Below are 23,793 nucleotides of genomic sequence, written 5' to 3'. Positions count from 1 at the left end.
CAGTTGAATTTAATGATAAATCTAGTACTGTTTTCCATCTTCATTGAGTTTTTTTTTTTTTTTTACTGAGTAAATAAACTGTGTGCTTACACAGATTTATTACAAATTGTGGTCACCAACCAATCAATATGCACTCATGTCAATGATAGTTCCTATTGTGCTGAGTTAAAGCTAATAAAGTGCTACATATACCTCGGCCATCCAAGCACGGAAACTTTCATATAGAAGAAAGAGCAGCAGGGTCTCTCCTTCGAAAAACTGCTTTTGTGCTGCACAATCAAAAGAAAGTCATACTGCTTTCCAATACTTGAGGGTAAAAAAAAATGTCATATACACATATTGTTTAAGTGAACTATCTAGTTAATGTGTTGTATTCAATTGCAAACAGTCCCCAAATTTTCTATTGGAGGTAGGGCTGTGCAATTAATCGAAAATCCGGTTTTGATTTCGATTTTGGCTTCTAACAATTATGAAAAACCATTAATCGAAATGAAACTATTATTGCATCATATACCAGGCCCTTTCCAGTAGTACACATTTTTCTCTCTGCAAAGCTCAGTTTTACGTGAAAATGACTAAAAGCATCTACTATGCGCATCAGTTCGAATCATTCATATTTTTAAAAACGCAAAAGAGCACATGCTGTTGGACAGGCTTGGAGACGAGCAGTGCACACACATCTAATGTCATCTTAATGTGAGCGCTTTAATGGCCAAATACACTCACATTTGTGTCAGAGCGCAATATTCCTCTGCCGACTTTTTTATTATTAATCAAACAACAAATGGAGAAACTCCCTCACTGCTCTTGACTGAAGGACTTTTGTGGCCAAAGTTTTTTTCTTACAGTGAAGATGCTAAAGCACAGTTTAAACATAAAAGATTTAATAACTCATTTCTAATAACTGATTTCTTTTATATTTGCCATGATAACAGTACATAATACTTTACTACACATTTTCAAGATTCTAGTATTCAGCTTAAAGTGACATTTAAAGGTTTAATTAGTGTATTAGGTAAGTCATTGTATAACAGTAGTTTCTTCTGCAGATATTCGAAATTACATATATTGCTTAAGGGGACTAATAATATTGAGCTATTAAAATAGGTTTCAAAATATTTAAACCTGCTTTTATACTAGCCTAAATAAAACAAATAAGCCTTTCTCCAGAAGAAAAAATATTATAGCAAATACTGTGAAGAATTTTTTTGTTAAACATCATTTGAGAACTAATTATATATATATATATATATATATATATATATATATATATATATATATATATATATATATATATATATATAAATTCACAGGAGTGCGAATAATTTTGACTTCCAACAGATAATCGTTGTGAATAATCGTGAACTAATTATATATATATATATATATATATATATATATATATATATATATATATATATATATATATATAAATTCACAGGAGTGCGAATAATTTTGACTTCCAACAGATAAACGTTGTGAATAATCGTGATTACAATTATGACCAAAATAATCGTGATTATGATTTCTTCCATTATCGAGCAGCCCTAATAGGAGGCTATGAACATAATGTGTCACCCAAAAAGCCCAGAAAAAGTGGACCATGTACACTCTGAAGGGCCAGTGTCCTGCATAGTTTAGCTCCAAAACTAATCAAACACACCTGAACATGCATGCTAATCAGTGTCTTCAAGATCACTATAAGCAGATGTGTTTGATTAGAGTTAGAGCTAAACTCTGCAGGACACCGGCCCTCCAGGACCAAGTTTGCCCACCCCTGCTATAGGGGCTCTCACAATGAGTAGTTACAGGAATCAGTCATTAGAGTGATAAATCCGCCTAAATGTGCGCTGTTTCTGTTGCTCTGCAATACCACTTCCAAAACACAAACTGGCAGTTAGGTGTTTATGTTCCTCTGTGTCGAGTTTCTTCGCTGGTGTTTTGTTTTTTCTGAACGCTTCCTAAGTGATCCTAACTCGCTCATTTTGAGGCAGAAACCGGCGAACAAGCAACAACTTTAACCATAAGGTAAATGCAAAACAAAACTTTCCACCCGGAGCTCCTTCACGGGACTCCGCACTTGTAAACATCGCTCAATCGGGCTGGCGCGGCTCTCAGTCCCGCCCATACTCTTCATCGCTACCAAGCTGCCCAATCACAGAGCTTGCACTACGCATCGTTGCAACGTGTAGTTACATTTTTTGAGAGGGGGACTTCAGCGAGGGCTATGCATCCACGTGCTGGCCGCACCGTGGCATACGTGTGCGCTTGACGCAGAATATAAATTGGGCCTTGATTCTGCACATTTGACGGAATGCTTGCCTTTTTTTATCTATAATGTATAAACTTATTTTATAATGGCCATTATTGATTATTAAAACTGATATTAAGCAAAAGAAACAGTATGTTTCGTATTTTTCCCTGAAAATTAAAATAAGGCAGTTATGTTATTGGAGGCTCCATTTTGTTATGAATATGCATACAGTGAAGATGACGGTCATACAAATATGTAGCATGACGTCTCAACATTTTTGGTGTCTGTTAAGTTGTGAATATCAAAATGTTATATCATGTTTTCAATTTATTTTTAAGATAGTGAAACAACGTAGCCAGGGTGATGTGAATGAGGTTTTTAAAGTAGCCTATACACTGTTCCTTTTGAAGATTTACACGACGTGTCCTTGGCAGTTTGTTTTCCATATCAAACTTGCTAAGTCTAAACTTGAGGAAAGGATGCAAGAACAAATAAGCCACACCTCCATTTTCAGATGTCTCCATTTTCCCCATCCACACTGAGACGGAGCAGCAGCGTTTTAAAATGAAAACGGTCTCTTCAGCATTTTCAAAAAGATCAGTTTTCCAGGCTTGAAAACTCCAGGGTAGTGTGGATGGAAGGCATAAGCGTAGCAAAACTTATGCTTTTTAAAACGAAAACATATTAGTATAAACGAGGCCTTAATTTTACCAATCACACTTGCACCACTACTAATTACAAGGCTTTGCACGTGGTTAACACAGCCTAAGTTTAAATGACAACAATGTAGCCAAAAACTGAAAAGTTTATATTAAATAAAATCTAATTTATTGTGCTGCACAAACAAAAGAAAATCACTTGGAAACACCTTAATGTACATTGTACGGGTCAAAATTATAGATTTTTAGACTATTAAACAAAGATCATGTTCCATGAAGAAACATGATCATGTTCCACATTTTAAATGTACTACTGTAAATAATATATCAAAACCTAATTTTCTCAGTATTTAGAGTTTTTGAACGCTCAGATTCTGGATTTTAAATTACTTGTATGCCAGCTAGGCATGTCAAGGTTTACCATGGTTTGAAAAAGTCAAGGTTTGAAAAAGTCAAATAGTTTCTATTATATCGTTCCTAAGGTATGTGTAAAGGTGGTTTATGTATTTTTTATGTGTTGTAAAGAAATCTGTGTTTTTATTGAAGCTAGCAGAAGACAATGATTTTGTTTTTTGTATATTGAGCCTTAAATGTTTACTGTTGCAAAATATTATAAATGTAAATTGTAAATTGAAAAAAAATATCAAAAGAAATCCTGTATATTGTGATTAATAGGGACAAATGTGTTGTTGTTTACTAAGACATTTAAAAAGAACTTATTTTAGAACTGTAAACACAAAACCTTGATATCGTAAAACCGAGATAATTGTATCCAAAGCTATCATACCGTCACAAACTTATAAAGAGAAGTTAAGTTTTACGTGAACGATCCTGTTAATGTGTTGTACAGATTCAATTCAATTGCTAATCCCATGTGGTCAAGATGCTTGTCGTGAATAACAGGGGGGAAAATTGTGACATCTGCAATGATGTAATACCGGCTTCCATTGCTAGACGAGTTATAAAGAGCAATATCCAGTTCGGTGGATTGAGATGAGCTTAGGTAGATTAATGCTAGAGGACACTGGAATGTTTGTTGTATAAAACCTCAGTTTATACAACAATGTGTCACAGCTGTATATGAAAAACTGTAATCTGGCAGATGGCCTGAAGCCCAAGAGCTGCTCCATATTAATGGGAATAACGCAAGGTTTAGAGTTCATGTGACTCAATGAGATTTTAGATTGCACCTCGGAGGGAGAGAGAGAAAGAGTGCAAAAGAGGACTGGGATTACGAGGATATCTTAATCTGTAGGGTTCCCCCTCCACGCACACACACAAAAAATGAAGCACGCCCCATCATTTTAGCATTCAAGGAAAGTGGACCAAGTAAGCGCACACCAAACAATGTACGCTAGATCACAGTTGGCCTATCAGCTTACAGTGCCACTGATGCCCTGTGGACCTCTTCTGTAACGCTGAGCACGCTCAGTCGACTCGCTTCAGATCTCTGCTACGCCTATCCTCCTCCACACACTCACTCGCAAACGCATCCAACCAGGGACAGCTCCAGCTTGCCGGGATATTCTGGGGGTCGCCGACTGCCTGGGAGAAGGAAGAAGGAAGAGAGGACGGGAATCGGCACCCACTAAGCCTTCCCCAATCCAGCCAGACATCTTCAACATCTGCCAGCGTGCTCGCTCAGCTCTGAGCCCCTCCGCCGTGTGCCAGCTTTCCTGCCAACCCAAGCTCCACTGCCGCCGACCCTCTCGTGTTGCACTGAAGAGCTGTCACAATCTGTTCCACTTTTCTTTCTCTCATTGAACTCCGGATGTCCTCCGCTTGCCCCAAGGCATCACCGACATTTCAATTCTGAGACTGTTAAAAGAAAAAAGACTTCTGCCTCCCGTTGGCAACTTTTGGACTGACCAAAGGTGTCCCAGAATCTGAGACGTGGTGAAGCTGGGGTTTCCTCGCCGCTTCCACTGAGAAATCCCTCATCTCCCAGAATGCCCCACTCTCTGCAGCAGAAACACGGTGAGAGTTTTCTCTTTTACTACCTCCTTTCTTAGCCTCCTTCATGACCCCACACTCCCGGCAGCAGTAGCGCTGAGTTCATTTTTTCTGCTGGGGTTGCAGTAAAGCAGTCCAAAGGAGATTAATAATAATAAAAAAGCAAACACATTAATTGGGAAGAAAACGAAAGAGATGCCAACAGAGCAATTTCCTTATTTGACACACTCAGGGAACCAACACTGAAGCACAAGAGAGGTCAAGGTTCAAAATCATCCTTTTTACAGGTGAAAGTGCAGTTTTTTGAGGGGATGGGGAAGTGGGGGGGGGGGGGTCCTCTTGTACTGGTAATGCACTTGTATTGATTATTCATTGGTTGAAATTTAGCAATGCCAGATGTCTGATCAAAAGTTAGTTATAAAACGGTTGTACTATCTGGTCACTTTAGTAAAACTCTTCAAAGCCTCAAAAGTCATGACTGCTAGTTTACCTGTAGAAGTTTCTTCCTGTTCAATTGAACTAGTTGAAGCAGTTTTTGCCTATACGTTGAAAGCCAACACAGTCAAAAACAATTGTGAACACCATTGGCTCTCATTGTGTGAACAGCAAAAGGACATATTAAGCATTAAAATAACAGCGTAACAAATTTTTTCTTAGCATGTCCTGATATTTTCATTTTATTTTAAAGTAAAACATAATGTCTATCATACATTTTTGCAATGATGTACAGAAGACACCTTCTAAAATCTAGTTTAATGTAACAAAGGTGTGTATACCAAAGTTTGTATACCAAACATTATTTGAAAAGTTAGTTCAAGTTATATGTTGCATTTTGCCAATTAGCCAAAATACATTGTATGGGTGAACATTATAGTTTTTTAGACTGTTAAGCAAAGATCATATTCCATTAAGACATTTTAAATGTACTTCTGTAAATAATATATCAAAACTAAATTATTGATTGCTAAGAATGTTAAATAATTTAGACAATTTAAAGGTAAGTTTCTCAGTGTTTAGATTTTAGGAACCCTCAGATTCTGGATTTAAAGTTAGTTGTATATCAGCTAGGCTTGGGACGATAAACGGTTAAGGTGTGAAAATAATCAAGATTTTAAAACCGCTAAAAGTTTCAGTTTTACCATTCCTAATGGATGTGTAAAGGTTTTTTATGTATTTTTTATGTGTTGTAAAAAAAAATCTGTGTTTTTATTGAAGCTAGAAGAAGTCAATGATTTATTTTAAATATTTAGCTTGACGTGTTTATTGTTCCAAAATATTATATATGTGAAATATAAATAGAAAAATGTATATAAAATAAAATACTGTATATTGTGTTCAACGGGGACAAATGTGTTGTTTTTTCCAAAGACATTTAAAAAGAACCTATTTTAGATCTGTAATCACAAATCCTTGATATCGTGAAACCGTGATATTTTCATCCAAGGTTATCATGCAGTCACAAACTTATACTGGCCCATGATAAATATCGTTCTATTCTGACAAAGTATACATTAATAAAAAATTCCATCAATTTCAAGATTTTACAAGAATTAGAAGAATTACATTTATGACTGGTCTTATGGTCCAGTGTCACATATGAATAACTGATTTAACTTGACACCAAAGCATCTTTTACCCATGAACATATTAATTTTTAGGTGAACTATCCCTTTAATGAGAAACTACCTGAAATAAACGCCCTGGAAATTCGCAGAAAATGCCACAGCTCGCTCCATTACTCAAGATAAAATGAATTTTTAATATGATAAGAATGTAAAGTGTCTGAGCAAAATAAGCAGACACCAGAGAGGAGAAAGAAGCGGAGAACAGAAAAAAAAAAGTGCCTGAAGCTGTTTGGACTCGGCACTCTCTCTTAATCTTAGATTGAGTGTTTTCTCTTCTTGGCATACGCTCGCACAGTCTTAACAGAAAAAGCTTGACCTTCTTATTTATTCATTCTGATGTAATTCACAAGCATTTGACATCATTTTAAAAAGGGGCTCCCTCCCCTTACATATCTTCCGACATATGTACTTTAATACAAGTGGGTTTAGACAAATTTCAAAGCATTGCTTACTGGGATAATTTAACAAATCAGAACGCTTTAGATCTGGGTGTCCATGAACTCACACAGAGAAAAGATAAAGCGCTAAGTGTTGGAAAATAAATGAAAACAACACGATTTGGTTTGATAACAGCTCATGAATCAAGAGCGGAGATGTCTCAAGTTCTAGAAACATGACAGTGTAAGTCGCAGGTAAGTGTGGGAGGAGGGGAAAAAAAGATTCTATTTTAGCTGTTTGAACAAATATTTGAGCTCTGAATACAGATATTCTGTACAAGCACAAGCTGCGTTCATTTGTAAAATGATGTTGAAGCTGAATGTTCTAGCGGAACTAATCAAATAAATCATAAAGAGATGGCAAGCATGTGCACACATTACTACAGCAGCATAACAACATAATCATCACAGCGTTTCATAAGCATAATTTATACCAGGAATCTGTATGCATAAGTTATTATGTAAGTGCTTAGCGTCAGACAACTAAGGTCAATGTTTTTTTATTAAAGCTTAAGCGTGTGATGTTTCCTTTGTTTTTATACATTTCTAATGGAGATAATGATTTTAAAAAGCAAGACAGGCACTGATGTGCAGTACTCCTGTATGCAAGCACTAAGACTTCACGTCTAATTCTCTGGAGAGGGACAGTCACGAAGCTGATTAAAAGCCATGGAGGAGATAGCCATGTTGACAAGCTTAGTTAAAGCTCATTTTCCACTCATGTGCCCACATCGGAAACATGCACCATCTCATTCACAAAGACATCCAGGAGGAACTTTGGTGATTAGGATGAGTCTTATTGCAATCTAGTACATTGAACTTTTGACACCTCTAAGATCTTTAGTCAAAGGGGCTGCTCCAGAAACATTACGTATACACTATAAAATAATGACTTTAGAAGGGAACAGCTCAGTTAATTAACTAAATTACTGCCACATCTTGAGACCCTGTACTTAAATAAAGCTTTGACTTTTATTCTGCCACACTAGTTTTAAAACTTTCGTTCTACGGCATATTAACGTTATTTAAACTTTCAAATTGCCCCCTGGTAACTTGATCTCTGCCCCATCAACATTTGTTGCTTTATTGACATTTTAAGCAGAAATTGTGGCTTTTATAATAAATTCAAAATATATTTTAATGATAAACCATACAGTGGGGGAAATAAGTATACAACATGTCACACTTTTTTTTAGAAAACATATTTCTAAAAGTGCTGTTGACTTATCTGTATATCCGTATATGCAAAGAAAACAATATTAATTAGTTCACAAATTAAGTTATGTAATAAACTGAAATGACACAGGAATAAAGTATTGAACACATGAAAAAAGGGAGGTGTAGAAAGGCAGTGAAAGCCCAGACAGCAGCTGAAATCTCTTAGAGGTTAATAAGCAACCGTTTGTCAGTGTAAATTAATATCAGCTGCTTCAGTCCAACATCTACATTACCAGGATGAAGAAGATGAAACCAAAGTGGACATTTCAGCAGGATAGTGACCCAAAATACAGCCAAGGAAACTCTCAAATGCTCTTAGAGGAAGAAAAGCAAGCTGTAGAATGGCCTAGCCAAGCACCTGACTTGAATCCAATAGAGAAAACAAAATAAAGATCAGATTTGATAGACGAGAGACCCACATAACCATCAAGATTAATTTAATTTAAATGACTTCATTCTGTCTACATGACAGGCATCTTTAAGCTGTCATCACCACAATAGCCTTTTATTTATTGGATTAAATAAATTTCAGCAGTTCAGTACATTATCCTTGTGACATTACATTTTTTTAATTCATTCATTCATTCATTCATTTTTTTGTCGGCTTAGTCCCTTTATTATTCTGCGGTCGCCACAGCGGAATGAACCGCCAACTTATCCAGCAAGTTTTTATTCAGCGCATGCCCTTCCAGCCTCCCATCTCTGGGAAAAACAGAACGACAACACTGCTTTGCCGAAACCTTGGATTGAACCAGGGAGCTTTAGATCCTCAGTCTAAAGCTCTCCCAACTGAGCTATTTCGGCTGCCTAATTTTTTTTTAGATCTTTTTTATTTTATTTATTTATTTTTTTTTTTTTTTTATTGTTTGGGTTTTTACCAAAATTTTGATTCAATCCCATGTCAACAGGTCCTTTAAAATATGTTTCCCAGAAAATAAATAAATAAATAAATAAATAAAAACATGATGTATTGAATACTTATTTTCCCCACTGTATATAAACATAAATCAGTAAAGAAAATGCACTGGTGACTCAAAAAATAAACCATGACGAAAACTTGTTGAATTGATAAATCAAAGGCTTTTAGAGCAGAGATCAATATCCCATGAATCAGTTCTAAAGTGTAAATAAATAGGGATAAGCAGTAACACAAGAATCACTAAATATGGGATATGGTCATGCTTGTGCAGTGCACAATTTTTCTGTGGATTTTACTTCTAAAATCAGTGTGATCAGTCTGCAAAGGCTGTTTATTTAATAAATTCTGTAAACATGTTTATATCTAATTCTAAACATAATTAGTAAAGTGTAATGCGAAAATTGTTTAGTCCTGATCATTTTCGACTCAAATTTTACTTGACATCTACTTTTGAACAATACTGTGGTGTTTTGAACTTGTTACAACAACCTTGTTTTGCTAAGATGAATCAAAAAACAAAGATATGCAGGGACTTATTAATTAATTATTAATATTTCAATACTTAAGCTTACTTATCATCAGCTGTAGATAAATAAATGCTTCTGATATCAGCAGTGGAAATAGCGGAAGCAGAAATATTAGAAATAGAACAAATCCAACATTGATTCGAGTTTTCTGTTTTAGATAACCACTGTTTTGTGACTCCTTGGCCTGACCATGATTTGCCGGTAATAAAAAGGCAAGGCTACTTGGAAAATACCTACTGACTCACTTTAGCCTTGGTTTACCTACATGCCTTTATTTCTGTTTGTCTGCAGATAAACTATCCAGATTTCTCTTGAGTCAGGCTGGCAGAGAATAAAGATAAAAGTTGATATTAGGTATAGCATACATTTTTATGAAAAAAAAATCAATCAAATAAAATCAAACACACAAATACATGCTATTTGGTCATTGGCATGAGAATGCAGATATTTGCAGAGAAAACAAAACTGTGACTGGATATCAAAGGGATATCATGATAATGAAATCAAGAAGTTATTATTGAGTAGCTCAAATTTTAGTCAAAATATTGCCAGTATATTTTTTATATTTATGTCATCTAATTCCAAATAAAGCCACAGCTCATGCATTGAACAGTGGAGATTCTTTAAGAATTTCCTCCAAAAAAAAAAGGCCGAATAGGTTGTAAATGCAAGCAGCTAATAATATTTATATAGTATATGATACCTTTAGGGGGCGGCACGGTGGCACAGTGGGTAGCACAATCGCCTCAGAGCAAGAAGGTCGCTATAGTTCAAGCCCTGGCCGGACCAATGAGCATTTCTGAGTGAAGTTTGCATGTTCTCCCCATGTCGGCATGGGTTTCCTCAATAGCATGCTCTATAGGTGAATTGGGTAAGCTAAATTGTCTGTAGTGTATGTATGTGAATAAGTGTGTATGGATGTTTCCCAGTGAAGGGTTGCAGCTGGAAGGGCATCCGCTGCGTAAAACATTTGGTGGATAAGTAAGCGGTTCATTCCGCTGTGGCGACCCCAGATTAATAAAGGGACTAAGCCGAAATGAAAATGAATGAATGAATTGACCTATAGTTTAGAACCCCCTATAGGATCAAAAAAATGAGCGACACAAATCAATCAAACTGCAGGATCACTGAAAAGCAACATGTCAACTTTTCAGACTGTCCTTTACTCGTTATTTCTATTATTTCCAATTCAAAAAACTTTGCGTCATTGAATCATTAACTTGTTCTTACCACAGACATGACTATTCATTCATTGAAAAAAATTATAAAGGAATCAACAAGTTAATCTTACTGGTTTTGAAAATTTCTGTAACCCTTTATTGCATTCACATAAGAAACTAAACATACTGTACCCTTTCAAGGTAGATCCATGTATCGTTTGTGGATTTGCACCCAATATCGAAAAACAGCATTCACATTTATCCAGCCAACCAAACTCTGATATGAGAAGAACCCAGCTGGACACCTAAAGTGCCAGTCTTAATGCCACCTAAATGACATTTTGTCTTGTTGCACTTGTCGCCACCTACTGGCATAACTATGTAACCTTCAGTACGAGTCACTGAAAGGTATGTAAATCTTCATAGGAGTTGTTTTTGAATCTACGCATCACTACCAACACAACTCTTCCCGTAATGACCACAACAGTGAATATGCTGCAAAAGCGCAGCTTCACAGATATGACGCTGACTCTGGCTGATCTGTTTGCTGTAAACAGAAGCAGAGTGTTTAAGGGAGCTGGAGTCTGATCCAGAGCAAAAGAGTGTTGATGGGTGGCTGGTTCCAAGCGCAAAGCGAAAGCTGGCAGAGCAAAATACATATGTTGATGCCATCTGGACCTCCAGGAGTTGCAGTTGAGTGGAAGAGCAATACATTATGTCTAACCTAACTCACTAAGTTATGACTGAATTTGTTCATATTAGCAGACAGGATTTGAGATTTGCTGTGCACTTATTTTTTATTCACCTTCACAGAAAACAAAAACAAAACGTTTAACAGAGTCTCTCTAACGTGATCAGAAAGGAGGTAGGTGTTCTGAAAGTTCTCAGTCAACTTGTTTGATATAGAGGTACTTCATAAGGCTGAAAATGAAAGAGTCTACAGCGCTGTATTACCAGAAAGCTGGTATTACAACTTGTTCCAGCAGAGATATGCGAGTTACCTGGCAACAGGGAATGCGTGCCCTCTGTTTCACATCTAAACTCTGATCATTCGTCTTACGAAAATGATATACTTATACAATAATAACAATAATCTGCATCAACACTGAACTGATGGTTTTTAAATTCAAGCAGTCTTAAAGCTTGCATAAAACTTTGACGCACGAAAAATGATCTGCTGCACATTTTGAACTGAGCACACTTAGGGATAAATGTGAAAATATGTATTTTCATAGGGATTTTGTAAACCACCCAACAAATATACTTCTGCAAATCCTACCCCAAAATCCCATGTAAATTGATATGTTATTAAAAATTTCTGGAAATACGTGTTTATCTACCTCTTGGGTTTTTAGAATTGGTTAAAGTTGGAGGCCATCCAAATAAAATCAGGTTTTAGAGGGGCTGATTTCTGGGACTGGACGGAATTGCTTTCATCCGCGCCAAAAGCCCCTGCATCCATGTTATCGTGGATTACACTCCATTTGCTCCCTCTGATGGATAGGGGAGAGAGCCAAAAATAGGCAGCACAGAACCACACCCCTCCACAGGCCTAATGGATATTCCACTGAGGCATTTCGGCCAGATTGGATTTCCTGATATCCTGACTTCTGCGATTTAAGAAATGTTTGAGCAAAACTATCCAGTAGTAAGCTAAGAAAAAAAAGACTACCTTAAACAGTGATGTAAAATAAGGAGATTCTCAGCCACAGTGACGGGGGATTTGAACAGGCAGATGTTTTACATAGCTCACTCGTGCAGTCTTTCATAGGTATCCAACTGGTCCGGTTCTCACTAAGATGAAAGGTGACATGTCATTGTAAAAGAATGAAAACTAAGGAGTTGATCTCACCGTAAATATCCTTGGTTCTTTTTTAACCTATTATTAACAAGCAAAAATAAATATGTTAAAAATTAAGTTCATGAGCATTAAAAAAAGTGTTTTTTGTGTGTGAATTTCCAAGAAAAAAAATATCAAAACTTACAAACATTATCAACTCTCTCACCAATTATTTTTTTTACTGAATTGTAACTTCAATATGTCTTAAAACTTACTAGTCTGACTAGTCATGTTTTTCTACATGACTAGTCAGACTTGATGGACATTTTCAATAAATTGAGTGTCACACCAAATGACAAGAACTGTAATTTTCTAGTGGTTCTAAAAAAGTTTAATAAGTAAAAAGTTTGGAGATAAAAACTTATCAGATGCTTCAAATATGGCTTCAGTCACATAATCTTAAATGGGGTCTTTTAGTTAAATGTTTTTAGTGCACTTGATTTCATTTAAAATGAACAGTGTCACACCAGAGGACGTTTTTTTAGTGACAAGTTTTATCAAGTTCCTATGTTTAGGTTTTTTTTTAATATATGAATGAAAAAATGATTTTCAATTACTAAAATGGGCTATATGCACACAGACTTTTAATTTTCAGCCAGGCAGCCGGTGAACTGTCTTTCCATTACAAAATGGACATGTTTAAGATCAGATTTCTTTAAAAATCAGCAATCTTCACTGCCTGGTAGATATACGATATGAACTGGCTCTCAGATTGGACAAGAAGCACTGCATTAAAATCCATTTCCCCCGCCATTTCTTTAAAATATGACAGTTTATTTTACCCCAGCATTTTCAATGGAATTTCTGTGCTAGCCTGTTGCTACTGACGTCGAAACGGTCTTTCATCTCATTTTACGCGTGAACAACTACATGAATGCTTAAGTCAATTTAACTAAATGTATTGCAATTACATTACAACATCGATACTGTAAAAACAGCCTTGTAAAAAGTAAAATAGTCACATTAAGCTTTCATCAAAAGTTTATTGTTGGCTTTAAAAGTCTAGCTGTGCATAGAGCCCATAGCCACTTCTAAAATTAGGTCTGAGGTATTCATTGATGATTTTCTTTTTCATTTTAAAGAGCTGTAATTTACAGAACTATACTTGGGACACTCACATCACAGGATAATTTTGAGATTTGGCAAAATAAAAAAAGGTAAAAAAAATATGTAATAACACAGCAGTCACAAACAGTCATTGTAAAAAATAATAATAATTCCATTTACATACACGAACATAATTTGTTAGTTCCACTAATATGTGGCTTCAAAATTAAAACAGGTAGGGGAGTGCGGGGCACAAAGTAATGCGAGGTTAAATGTAACACAGAGTGTTAAGGTATTAGCTCAGGGTTAATCATGGCATGCTACCAAGGTTTTCACCACAGTGTCAGCAGACGTCTTCCTGCCAATTATTGAAAAAGTTGGGCAAAATTTGGATGAGAAACGCAAGAGAAACCATTTTTGCAGCATAAAAGTATTTTTTATTGTAGTCGATTATTTTTATTTTATTCTAGAATAATCTGCATAAGTATGTTAGTGAAATCATATATTGCTGTGATTACCTTCTTCTAGGCTAAAAGATTAAACCATTTTGAAAGATGTAAAAAAAAAAAAAAAAAAAAAAAACACACACTGCTAGCCAGTGTTGAAGAAAACACAACACAGCAGGGTTAGTTGTAACAGGGTGTTGGACACCAATTAAACTATTTATTATTTTTTTATTTTGAGTGTAATGTTAATAACTTTTTAGATTAATTTTTTTTTGCTAATTTTATTGCTACAATGCAAACAATCCATTGTATAATAATGGAAAAAATGGATAGTAATGCAAATAAATTCAAATGTGCTTATCCGGTGAATAAATAAACACACTGGGCTTTGTAGAATAAAAAATAGCCAATTATTGAATTAATATAGCTACTATTTAAAGTTAATTCAATTTAATATAATTGTGTGAAATCTGCCTTTTGACACATCTGTTACAACTAACCCTTTGACTGTAACAACTTGGTGGGGTAAATAGTGACATTTTTACTCCTGGCACATTTGGCAATACCGCACAGAAACCATAGGTCTGGCGATTATAATTTCAGTGCTCACTTGTAGAAGAGGCTTGTGTGTTGTTGGTAAAAAAAGGGTTTGTCTAATCCCGCTACTTCGTTCATTATTTGGTCAAAACAAAAAAGAGTTCCTTTGTGTCCCGCTCTCCCCTATATATTTCTTATGGATAAAATTCGATACCTATCCATGAAAAAAAAGTCTGTTAGCAACAGTTGTCGAATCTGTTTCTTTTTATTTTAGGTGAAACATCAGGCAAAGCTGATAGTTAAATAGCGCATAATTGAGATCTCCAATAACTCGGAGAAAAAATCCATCTAGCGGTTTAATTCCCAGTGGCAGCAACTTAAGTCTCTCCAATGATAAGAAGCGCTCTCTTTGGCATAAAAATGTAGTCCAACATATTTCTCCAATTCCCAGTTCCACAAGAGAGCATGATATCGCAAGAGCGATTCATAAAGGGATTAGGCCGTTTGAGAAATTAGTCTTGCGCCACAATTTAAAGCAAGGTGTGGAGAGAAGGAAATAGCACGCGTTCAAATGAATGGATTTGAAACATCTTCTCTTTGAGATTAGCGCCTAATTAAATCTGGAGGAGTGAGAGTGCATAACCTTAATAGCACACAAGCATTCGGAAATATACAATATATTTTTAAAAGCGCATCGCGGTTATGTGCGTTTTGTGGAGTTTTGAGTGCGGATGCAACTGCTGAAGACAGAACACCGAGTACTGCATTTCTCTGATAATGATCAACCAGCTCCCTTGACACTTTAAGACAATGACAACAACAAATAAGCTTCCTCGAAAAGTAGTTCAAGATAGGTTTAGAGTAGAGAGAGAGCCAAAGGGGTGGGATTGTGTCATAATTTCACATTTTGGCTTGGTGCCTTACAATCCGATCTGCGTTCTCTGAAGGACGACGAGAAATGAGGAAAAAGTATGAGTTACTGTCACTGCTTCGAAACGGAAGCTTCACAGGTTTAACCTGATCTGAGCTCACTCTAAATGCTTGGATCAGTCGTAAACTGCATAGCGAACACACTGCACAAGCACAAACCGGACTGCGTAATTTACACCATCTGACATGTCAGAGGATTGTTTGTTTTTCACTCTTTTTGTGATCCACCAGGTGGCGCAGACCTCAGAAAACATCCTGTACTTGAGGGAAATAACAGAAAGATTCCAAAACACAGAATTCTTTCTCTCTGTGCTCTCCTCCTTTTTTTCTTTTTGGCTTTTCATCAGCTCCTCCTTCCTTCACCCCATTTTGCTTTTAGGCAGCCATATATCTCTAAACTGACCAAACTAAACTTTTTTGTTGGTGTTTTTGCAAGTGGTCTTACTATGAAAACCAGCAGATTTTAAACTTCTACTGAGATCAAAGAGGCTTTATTTCGGGTTGTAAGGGTGATGCAGGTGACTAAACCCTTTTCCCGAAGAAGAAAATGTGTAAATGGTGTAAAGAGACCCCTCTTTTCTGCACTTGCAGAAAGACTCACCAACATCCTGTGCTATACCGTGTTATATTCATCATCAACCGGTCGCTAAGAACTCTGCTAGAATAATGTGAAAAATTTCCACTTGAGCTTTGGCACACTCACCTCATAAACTAAAACTTGAAAACTCGATTAGCCCTCCAAGGTGTGATGCAATCAGTTTCCTGCCACTGTCTCTGAGTCACCAAGATCTTTCCCCAAGTGACTGTGCTAATTTCCATGAGGACTGCTGCTGCTTTCAGCTGCACTCATAGATGAATTTGTTCTTTTGAAAAGTTGTTTTTTCAAATCTGTAGGAAATAAAAAAACATGCCAGGTGCTGTTTGAGTAATCAAATCCCACAATCACAATCAACGTATTATTGTAATATCGTTCATTCATTCATTTTCTTTTTGGCTTAGTCCCTTTATTAATCCGGGGTCACCACAGCGGAATGAACTGCCAACTTATCCAGCACGTTTTTATGCAGCGGATGCCCTTCCAGGCACAACCCATCTCATGGGAAACATCCACACACACTCATACACTACAAACAATTTAGCCTACCCAATTACCCAACCCACGCGATCGCAGGGAGAACATGCAAACTACACACAGAAATGCCAGCTGACCCAGCCGAGGCTCGAACCAGCCACCATGCGACCTTCTTGCTTGCTTTGAGGCGACAGCACTACCTACTGCTCCACTGCATCGCTCCTAATTGAAATTGACATGCTGAATTTTTAGACAGAAACATTTAAAGATAAAATCATTAAATTAATTGAAATTAATATCTCTATTGCATTCAATCTGGTGTTTTATCATCTCTTGAACTTCATGGACATACTGACAGTCAAAAGTTATTCATTCATTTTCTTTTCAGCTTAGTCCTTTTATTAATCTGAAATGCCCACTTATTCAGCATATGATTTACGCAGCAGATGCCCTATCAGCTGCAACCCATCACTGGGAAACATCTATAAACACTCATTCACACATACAATGTGGACATTTTATATTATACATTTATTCAATTCATCTATCGCGCATGCCTTTGGACTTGTGGGGTAAACCGGAGCACCTGGAGGAAACCCACATAAACATGGGGAGAAAAGCAAACTCCACTCCAAACTGCCAACCGACCCAGTCGGGGCTCGACCAAGCGACTTTCTTCCTGAGGTGATTGTGCTACCCACTGCACCACCTTGACAACCAAAAAGTTCTTTAAAAAATATTTATTGACTGACAGTTTTCAGTTTGCAAATAAAGGAGCATATTAAAGAGAACAAATTAGAGTAGGTACCTTAAACAACTGGTTTGATTGGGTAATTTAAATGTTTCCTTTAAATGAGCAGAAACTAAATATTGTTTATTTGTTTTGAAACGTTATATGGAAACTGGGTACTCCCCTGGTTTACAGAATGTCCTCCGTTTGTTAGACTGGAAAGTTCCCTTTACGTAAACATAATGCTCCCTCTAGCTATGAATATCATTCCCAAAACATTTTCTTTAATATTTAATTTCATTTCTATTAAAAAAAAAACAACAACAATGCAATGGAGCCTACAGAAAATACCCCCAGAGGATTCTTAATTAGTTCCTGAAAAAAATAACCAAATGGGAACCAAATTTAAATTAAAACATTTTAATGAAACTTAACATCACCAAATCAAGCAAAATCACCAAAACATTTATTTTTATTTTTTATTTATACAGGGACAATGTACAACATGACATGTTGTGCCAGAGTTAGCTATAAAGCTAATTTACATCTGTAATCCCTGGGCATGAAGTTTAACAATATATAAAAATAAGAAAATAGAGTCACACTTTATTTTAATGGTCCATTTGTTGAATTTAAATTACATCTACATGCCAGCTAATTCTCATTAGATTATAAGTAGACTGTTAGGCTGGGGTACGGGTTAGGGTAAGTGTAAGTGGACATGTACTTGCAATGTAATTGTTCTTATAGTCAGTTAAATGTCTGTGGAAGGAGCAGTATCAACAGATATTAAGCAGACGGTCTACTAATGGTCCATCACAGGAAATAGTACAATATATCCTTACAGTACAATACACATTACATCAAAGTCAATGAGATTAAATCAAATCAGTGGTTGCATATTTAATTTTCTTTTTTTACGCCAAAACTTTAAGGGGAGTTATTAAAACGTTATTAAAAAGTATTAAAAGTGGTACTCTCTCTAATATGCATTAGAATTTTATTCCATCTTTCTGCTGCTCTGACTGAAAAAAATGATTGTCCAAAATCGTTCTCTTGAGTTTAACTAAACAATTACTTCTAACTGATGACTAGGGTCAGACAGAATCTGCAGACATTTTTTGCTATTTTTGCAGAGAATTTTGTAAAAAAAAAAAAAAAAATCTGCGGATTTATGTGGAATTATTTTGGGAGTATCGTAACTAAACACATAATATATTAAATAAAAAAATAATAGCTTTTTAATATTTTATTTAATGTTTACAATGCAAATCATTCTAGATCCACTTATTTGGTAAACATAGCGAGTCTATCATATAAGTTATTTACTAAAAGACTGAAAATATTACTTTATAAACTGGATTGTACATAAATCATATGAACACTTTTATTTTAGTCAATATTGTTACTGAAATTAATTTTAAAACTGAATAAATATAAGATCATAGACATTTACACAAGTAAATAAATAGACTCAATGATGGACTAAAAATCTGTGGAAATCTGTAGATTTCTGCGAGTCCAGATTCTGTGCAAGCCTACCAATGACCTAGTCTGTCTTAGATTGTCCTTGCAGACATTCACACATTGTTTGAGCGGTGGTGATGGAAGATCTTTAAATATTGTATTAAACACACATCAGCATAAAATAATGAACTAAACATCTACTAAAATAAGCAATGATTGTAGATAACCTCTTGCATTGCACAAATCAAGTTCCATAATGTGTCTATGATTATGGAAAACAAAATAACATGACATGCACATCTTTAGCAAGTTGGTCGAGGATGTTTATGGCGTCAGTGTGGCAGCTGTGTGCCTTCACCCAACCCCCTCAAACCCTCATGCCAGTCCTTGCATGCAGACAGCACATACCCACACATCTGTACTGCTGCTGCTGCTGCTGAGACAGGCAAAGCGGCAGTACCTCCACCACTCCACACCCCACCCCACCTCACCCCGCCCACTGTGACATCCTGTGCAGATCAGCTCACATGCTGAACCTACCAGACGCCATGGCCCACGCTTCACTCCAAATCTCACCTGTCAAAATATATGTCACCAAACTAACTCACCCTATATAGCTAATATACATAATAAATGTCCATGAGTTTGACATGCCAACTTCTCATAAACTACGAGACTGTGAATGGTAAATTTGACATGGGATGTAAGTCGAAACATCAGATCAGACCACAGAGAGGCTGGTTTTCTCACCGCAGTTGAGGAGTTGAGTATGAAACACTGTGGGTGTTAAATACATAGCTTTGCTCTTTGTTTTCAGTCTGCAGCCTCCAACATTCATCATGTGAGGTTCTTAGTGATAACCAGTAAAACATAAACAAGATCGGACCAACTAAACCAAAGCTGATGAAGAGTTTTGTGTTTACTCTAATTACATGATGCTATAACTTTCAGTTTTTATTAAGTTACAATTCTGGGAATGATTTTTAATTGGATTTCACCACAGATCAAACTACGAAAACAAAAAAGAAAGAAATAAAATCAGGTGAATAAGGGGATCCATTCTTTGTATCCGGCTTAAATGATCTAAGATGTTTTGACAGATCCTGGATTTTTTAATCTTGATAACTGATTACTGGCAAAACTGGTTCTTCAAACAAGTTCGCAAATCAGATTTAAATGTCTCAATGAAGTGATCTAAGATCCCTGCGCATTTTGTGAAGCACATATCTAATGGCTTCAATGTCACACGGTAAGATCTCAGCCATCATAATGTCAGACTGAACGACAATGAAGATGCGCCAAACACAGAAGAAAACTCACATGTGGTCTGTTTTTATCGTGAGCATCAACCAGAACCTAACTGGAATTTACAATTCATCACAGATCAAACTATAAAGAACAAAAACAAAATAAACAAAACCAGGCGATTGCTTTTAAATGTTCATGGGGCTACATGTATAATTCTGAAAGCCTTGTTATTAGTGACACTAGTGGCTATTAAGTGAGCTGCAACCACAAATGCACTGCTTGTGCTCACACTAATGTGAACAAGAAGCACTCCTGTTGCTGATGACACAAAATGATTAAACTAGGGATGCTCCGATCAGAATTTTTGTAGCTGATACTGAGTACCGATTCCTTGTCATGGTGATCGGCTGATATAGATTCAGATTACCGATTCTGATTCAAGCTTAATATAACTTTACCATTGCATAAGAACAATTAATTTAAGTATGAGATCTCACCTTACATAATATAATAAATTAAGGTTGTTAATGGTCAGAATCAGCTTTACAAAAAGAAATAAATTAAACACTTAAAAATGGCCAATTTGGAAACATTGCTCATGTGTTGTAGCGCTGCTGATGTATAAACCGGGTGCACACATGCATCTTTCTATGCTTGTAAAAAACGAGTACCAATCGAGTCGTGAAATGTGATTATCGGCCGATACTGATCTCCGGCCGATTAATTGGAGCATCTCTAGTATATATCTAACATTCATCCATTTATTCATTTTCTTTTCGGCTTATTAATCTGTGGTCGCTTATCAGCTTATCAAGCATATGCTTTATGCAGCGGATGCCCTTGCAGCTGCAAGACATCACTGGGAAACATCCATACACACTCATTCACATGGACAATTTAGCCTACCCAATTCACCTGTACTGCATGTCTTTGGACTTGTGGGGGAAACCGGAGCACACGGAGGAAACCTACGCGAATACTGGGAGAACATGCAAACTCCACACAGAAATGCCAACTGACCCAGCATCTCAGGCTCGAACCAGCGACTTTCTTGCGGTTAGGTGAACATGCTACCTACTGCACCACCGTGCAGCTTAAATCTAACATTAAAATCTTATTATCGATGTATTCAAAATAATTACGATTAATTTGACTGGACAGTGATGGCGACAAGTAGCAAAGGTGGAGAAAAAGAGGGGTGGAATCAGGAAAGGTCCACATCTCAAAAAGCACTGTTGTGCTATATGTTAAAGCCCTGGCCACTAGGCTATAGTGTTATGTTTTATTTTTGGAAGACGCATTAGCTTGTAGTTGATCCAAAAGTTAGCTTTTAGAATAATAAATACTCACATTTATTCAGAATAATCACAGCATTTTGAAGTTTAGTTGTCATATTAAGCCATCAAACAATTTCTTTTTTTTCCATCTTAAAATTGAAGCCATCTAAAGTTCTCATACATTTAAGGTGCTTTTTTATGCCATATTCGATACAATTAAATGTGACCTTTAGAGTCACGTAAAGTTGCTAGTAGCTGGTTGCTAGATAAACACATTATCTGTTTTGTCCCATGTTTGAAGTTTTGTCTTATTGACATTTCCTAGTTGTTTAAATTCGAATTTGAATACAGTGAGGCTAGAGTTCTCCTTAAAGGTTAGTAGAACCGCCCCTGGTGCATAGTTGACATGCAAAGGCCTGAACACGATGCAGAGCCCCAAGCAACATTTTGATCAATTAATAAATATGTACTTTCCACTCGATAACAAAATAAACAGTAGAGAAAACGATATGTTTCCACACGCTCTGTAGTTTAACAACATCCTATTGCCAACTAAGGTCATTAAAATCACACTGCTGTGATAGTTTAATTGAACTTGAGGCTATAGAGCAGGGGTGTCAATGTCAAGTCTGAAGGGGTGCGGTGTTCCAGAAACTAGGTAGTTCCAAACCTGCTTTGACACACATAACTTTGAATAAACCAGAAAAACTTGATCAACTGGATTAGGTGTGTTTAATTAGAGTTGAATCTGTGACAGAAATGGTATAGTCTATACCGATTGGGCTTTGTAAGGCTACAGCTGAATAAATCTCTTTTCTTTGCGAGGCATGTTAACATAACCCTAGACGTAAACTCTTTCAGCATTATCATGAACATTATAAGCGTTCGTTTCATGTGTCAGACATTATGAGAGGCTCTTGTAAAGATCTTCACATGGAGCGCAACAATAAAACGAGGCAAATTGCCCACAAACAATGCTTTCACACTGAACACAAAACGACCGTTCACCAACTGTAAATTCCTTTCTACATGCTAGGTGGAGCTGCACATTTCTTTAGCAGCCTGCCCACTACAACACATTCTGATCTTCACTTTTATTCTAAAGACTTACGATAAATTAATGAATGAATCAAATTTCATTTTCTGTTATCGCTTGAAACATTCCTTTTTACATAACATACCATACAAGAACAACACAACATTTGTATATATATTTTTTTGTTTGTTGAAATTTTTGTACTTGTGACTCTCTTCAGACACCAAATATTTACAAACACTTAACAGTCATTCTTTTCCAAGTTACCTTGGCATTTACACTGGTTTTCAAAGCAACTTTCTGTACAAAAGCATCACTAGTCTCGTACAACTGAAGCTTCTCTAAAGCTCTAATACAAAACTGTGTTTACACTAGAGTGTTTTCATTTTAGAACAGTGGTTAGAATGAAAACGCTCCTCATCTAGATTTACAGTAAAAAAAAATTTCAATCCACACTATACAGCCTAAAATGTGACCATTCATGCTTTCTGTGGCATGTGCAGGTTGCAACATAGGCTCGTTCTGAAAACGTAGCCCTATATAAATTCCTGGAGTTCGCAAATTATGTAGCCAGAAGTACATATGGCTGCATTTTATTTTTAAAATGAGTGCCACAGGGCAGTATGACGCCGCTCCTTTTCACGTAAGCAGCTGAGACTCCGTATGGAAGGCTTTCCCACTGTGACCAGTTTGTCCAGTGGCTCACATTGTACACTGGCGGACTTAAGACACAGAAGAGTTGACCGTGACGACAGGGTTTGAGTCCGGCGAAGAGCGATTCCAGAAAGCAGTTAAAACGAAAGCCAAAAAAATAAATAATAGGATGAGAATGTGGTAAAATATGAAAATGTGGTAAAAATCAGGGGGCTTTTCTTTTTCTGGATTTCTTTGCAGAACACTGTCGGTAGTTTACAGGTAAGGCGCTGGTCAGTCGGTCCTTTTTAAAAGTGCAGTATTTAAGTTTGACACCCAGTGGATGCATCTAGACATTGCAATCTGGATCAAAACAAATGGAAGCGCAAGTTGCCATATTGAAAAATGACGAAAGACTGATGATTAAGCCTAAAAGCTGATTTAAATCATGTTCTAAATAAAAGCAACAACACGATATAGAAGTAATATTTTCATTATTAAAATGAGTTTTTGTTCTAATGAACACCTGGAATTTATATTTTTAGAAACGGCTTTTATTTCTTGCAGCTGAACAACAGAAAACTTTGACAATTATTTCCTCAGGTAAACCTCAAATGCTTTATTCAGCGTTAAATGCTAACAATGTGAGTTTGAATTCCATTTTACATGACATTTATTGCCATACTACTGAAAGCAATAGAAGATAGCTCACTTCAGACCTTAAAAATACACTTTATTCTAAACTTATTTAGAACTTTGGACTCAAAAACAACACATA

The 23,793-nt window shown here is 36.3% G+C and overlaps 2 protein-coding genes and 1 non-coding gene across 14 annotated transcripts in view; 1 reads left to right on the top strand and 2 right to left on the bottom strand.

Moving 5' to 3' along the window:
* The window catches only part of lpp (LIM domain containing preferred translocation partner in lipoma), a 482,039-nt gene that overhangs the window by 426,686 nt on the left and 31,560 nt on the right, over positions 1-23,793 (bottom strand). For 8 of the 11 annotated variants that reach the window (XM_087256062.1, XM_087256064.1, XM_087256065.1 and 5 more), the window contains 2 exons: positions 16,256-16,440; positions 12,425-12,546 (listed from right to left, as the gene is read on the bottom strand). The exons of the other annotated variants lie outside the window; for them this stretch is intronic. The gene's annotated coding sequence lies outside the window, so the exon portion shown is untranslated. The remainder of the gene's footprint in view (positions 1-12,424; positions 12,547-16,255; positions 16,441-23,793) is intronic. 11 annotated transcript variants of the gene reach the window in all.
* Positions 3,374-23,793, top strand: part of bcl6aa (BCL6 transcription repressor aa) — a 39,336-nt gene continuing 18,916 nt past the window's right edge. For both annotated transcript variants that reach the window (XM_087255287.1, XM_087255286.1), the window contains exon 1: positions 3,374-4,890. In XM_087255287.1, the coding sequence (XP_087111413.1) occupies positions 4,863-4,890 (28 nt within the window). In that variant the 5' untranslated portion in view covers positions 3,374-4,862. The remainder of the gene's footprint in view (positions 4,891-23,793) is intronic.
* trnal-gag (transfer RNA leucine (anticodon GAG)) lies at positions 8,878-8,950 on the bottom strand. Its single transcript has one exon. It is a non-coding gene; the product is annotated as a tRNA-Leu (tRNA).

Source organism: Danio rerio, chromosome 6 (assembly GCF_052040795.2).
Source record: "Danio rerio strain M-AB ecotype USA chromosome 6, GRCz13ab, whole genome shotgun sequence".
Lineage (NCBI taxonomy): Eukaryota > Metazoa > Chordata > Actinopteri > Cypriniformes > Danionidae > Danio > Danio rerio.
This window is presented reverse-complemented; position numbering and strand designations above follow the sequence as displayed.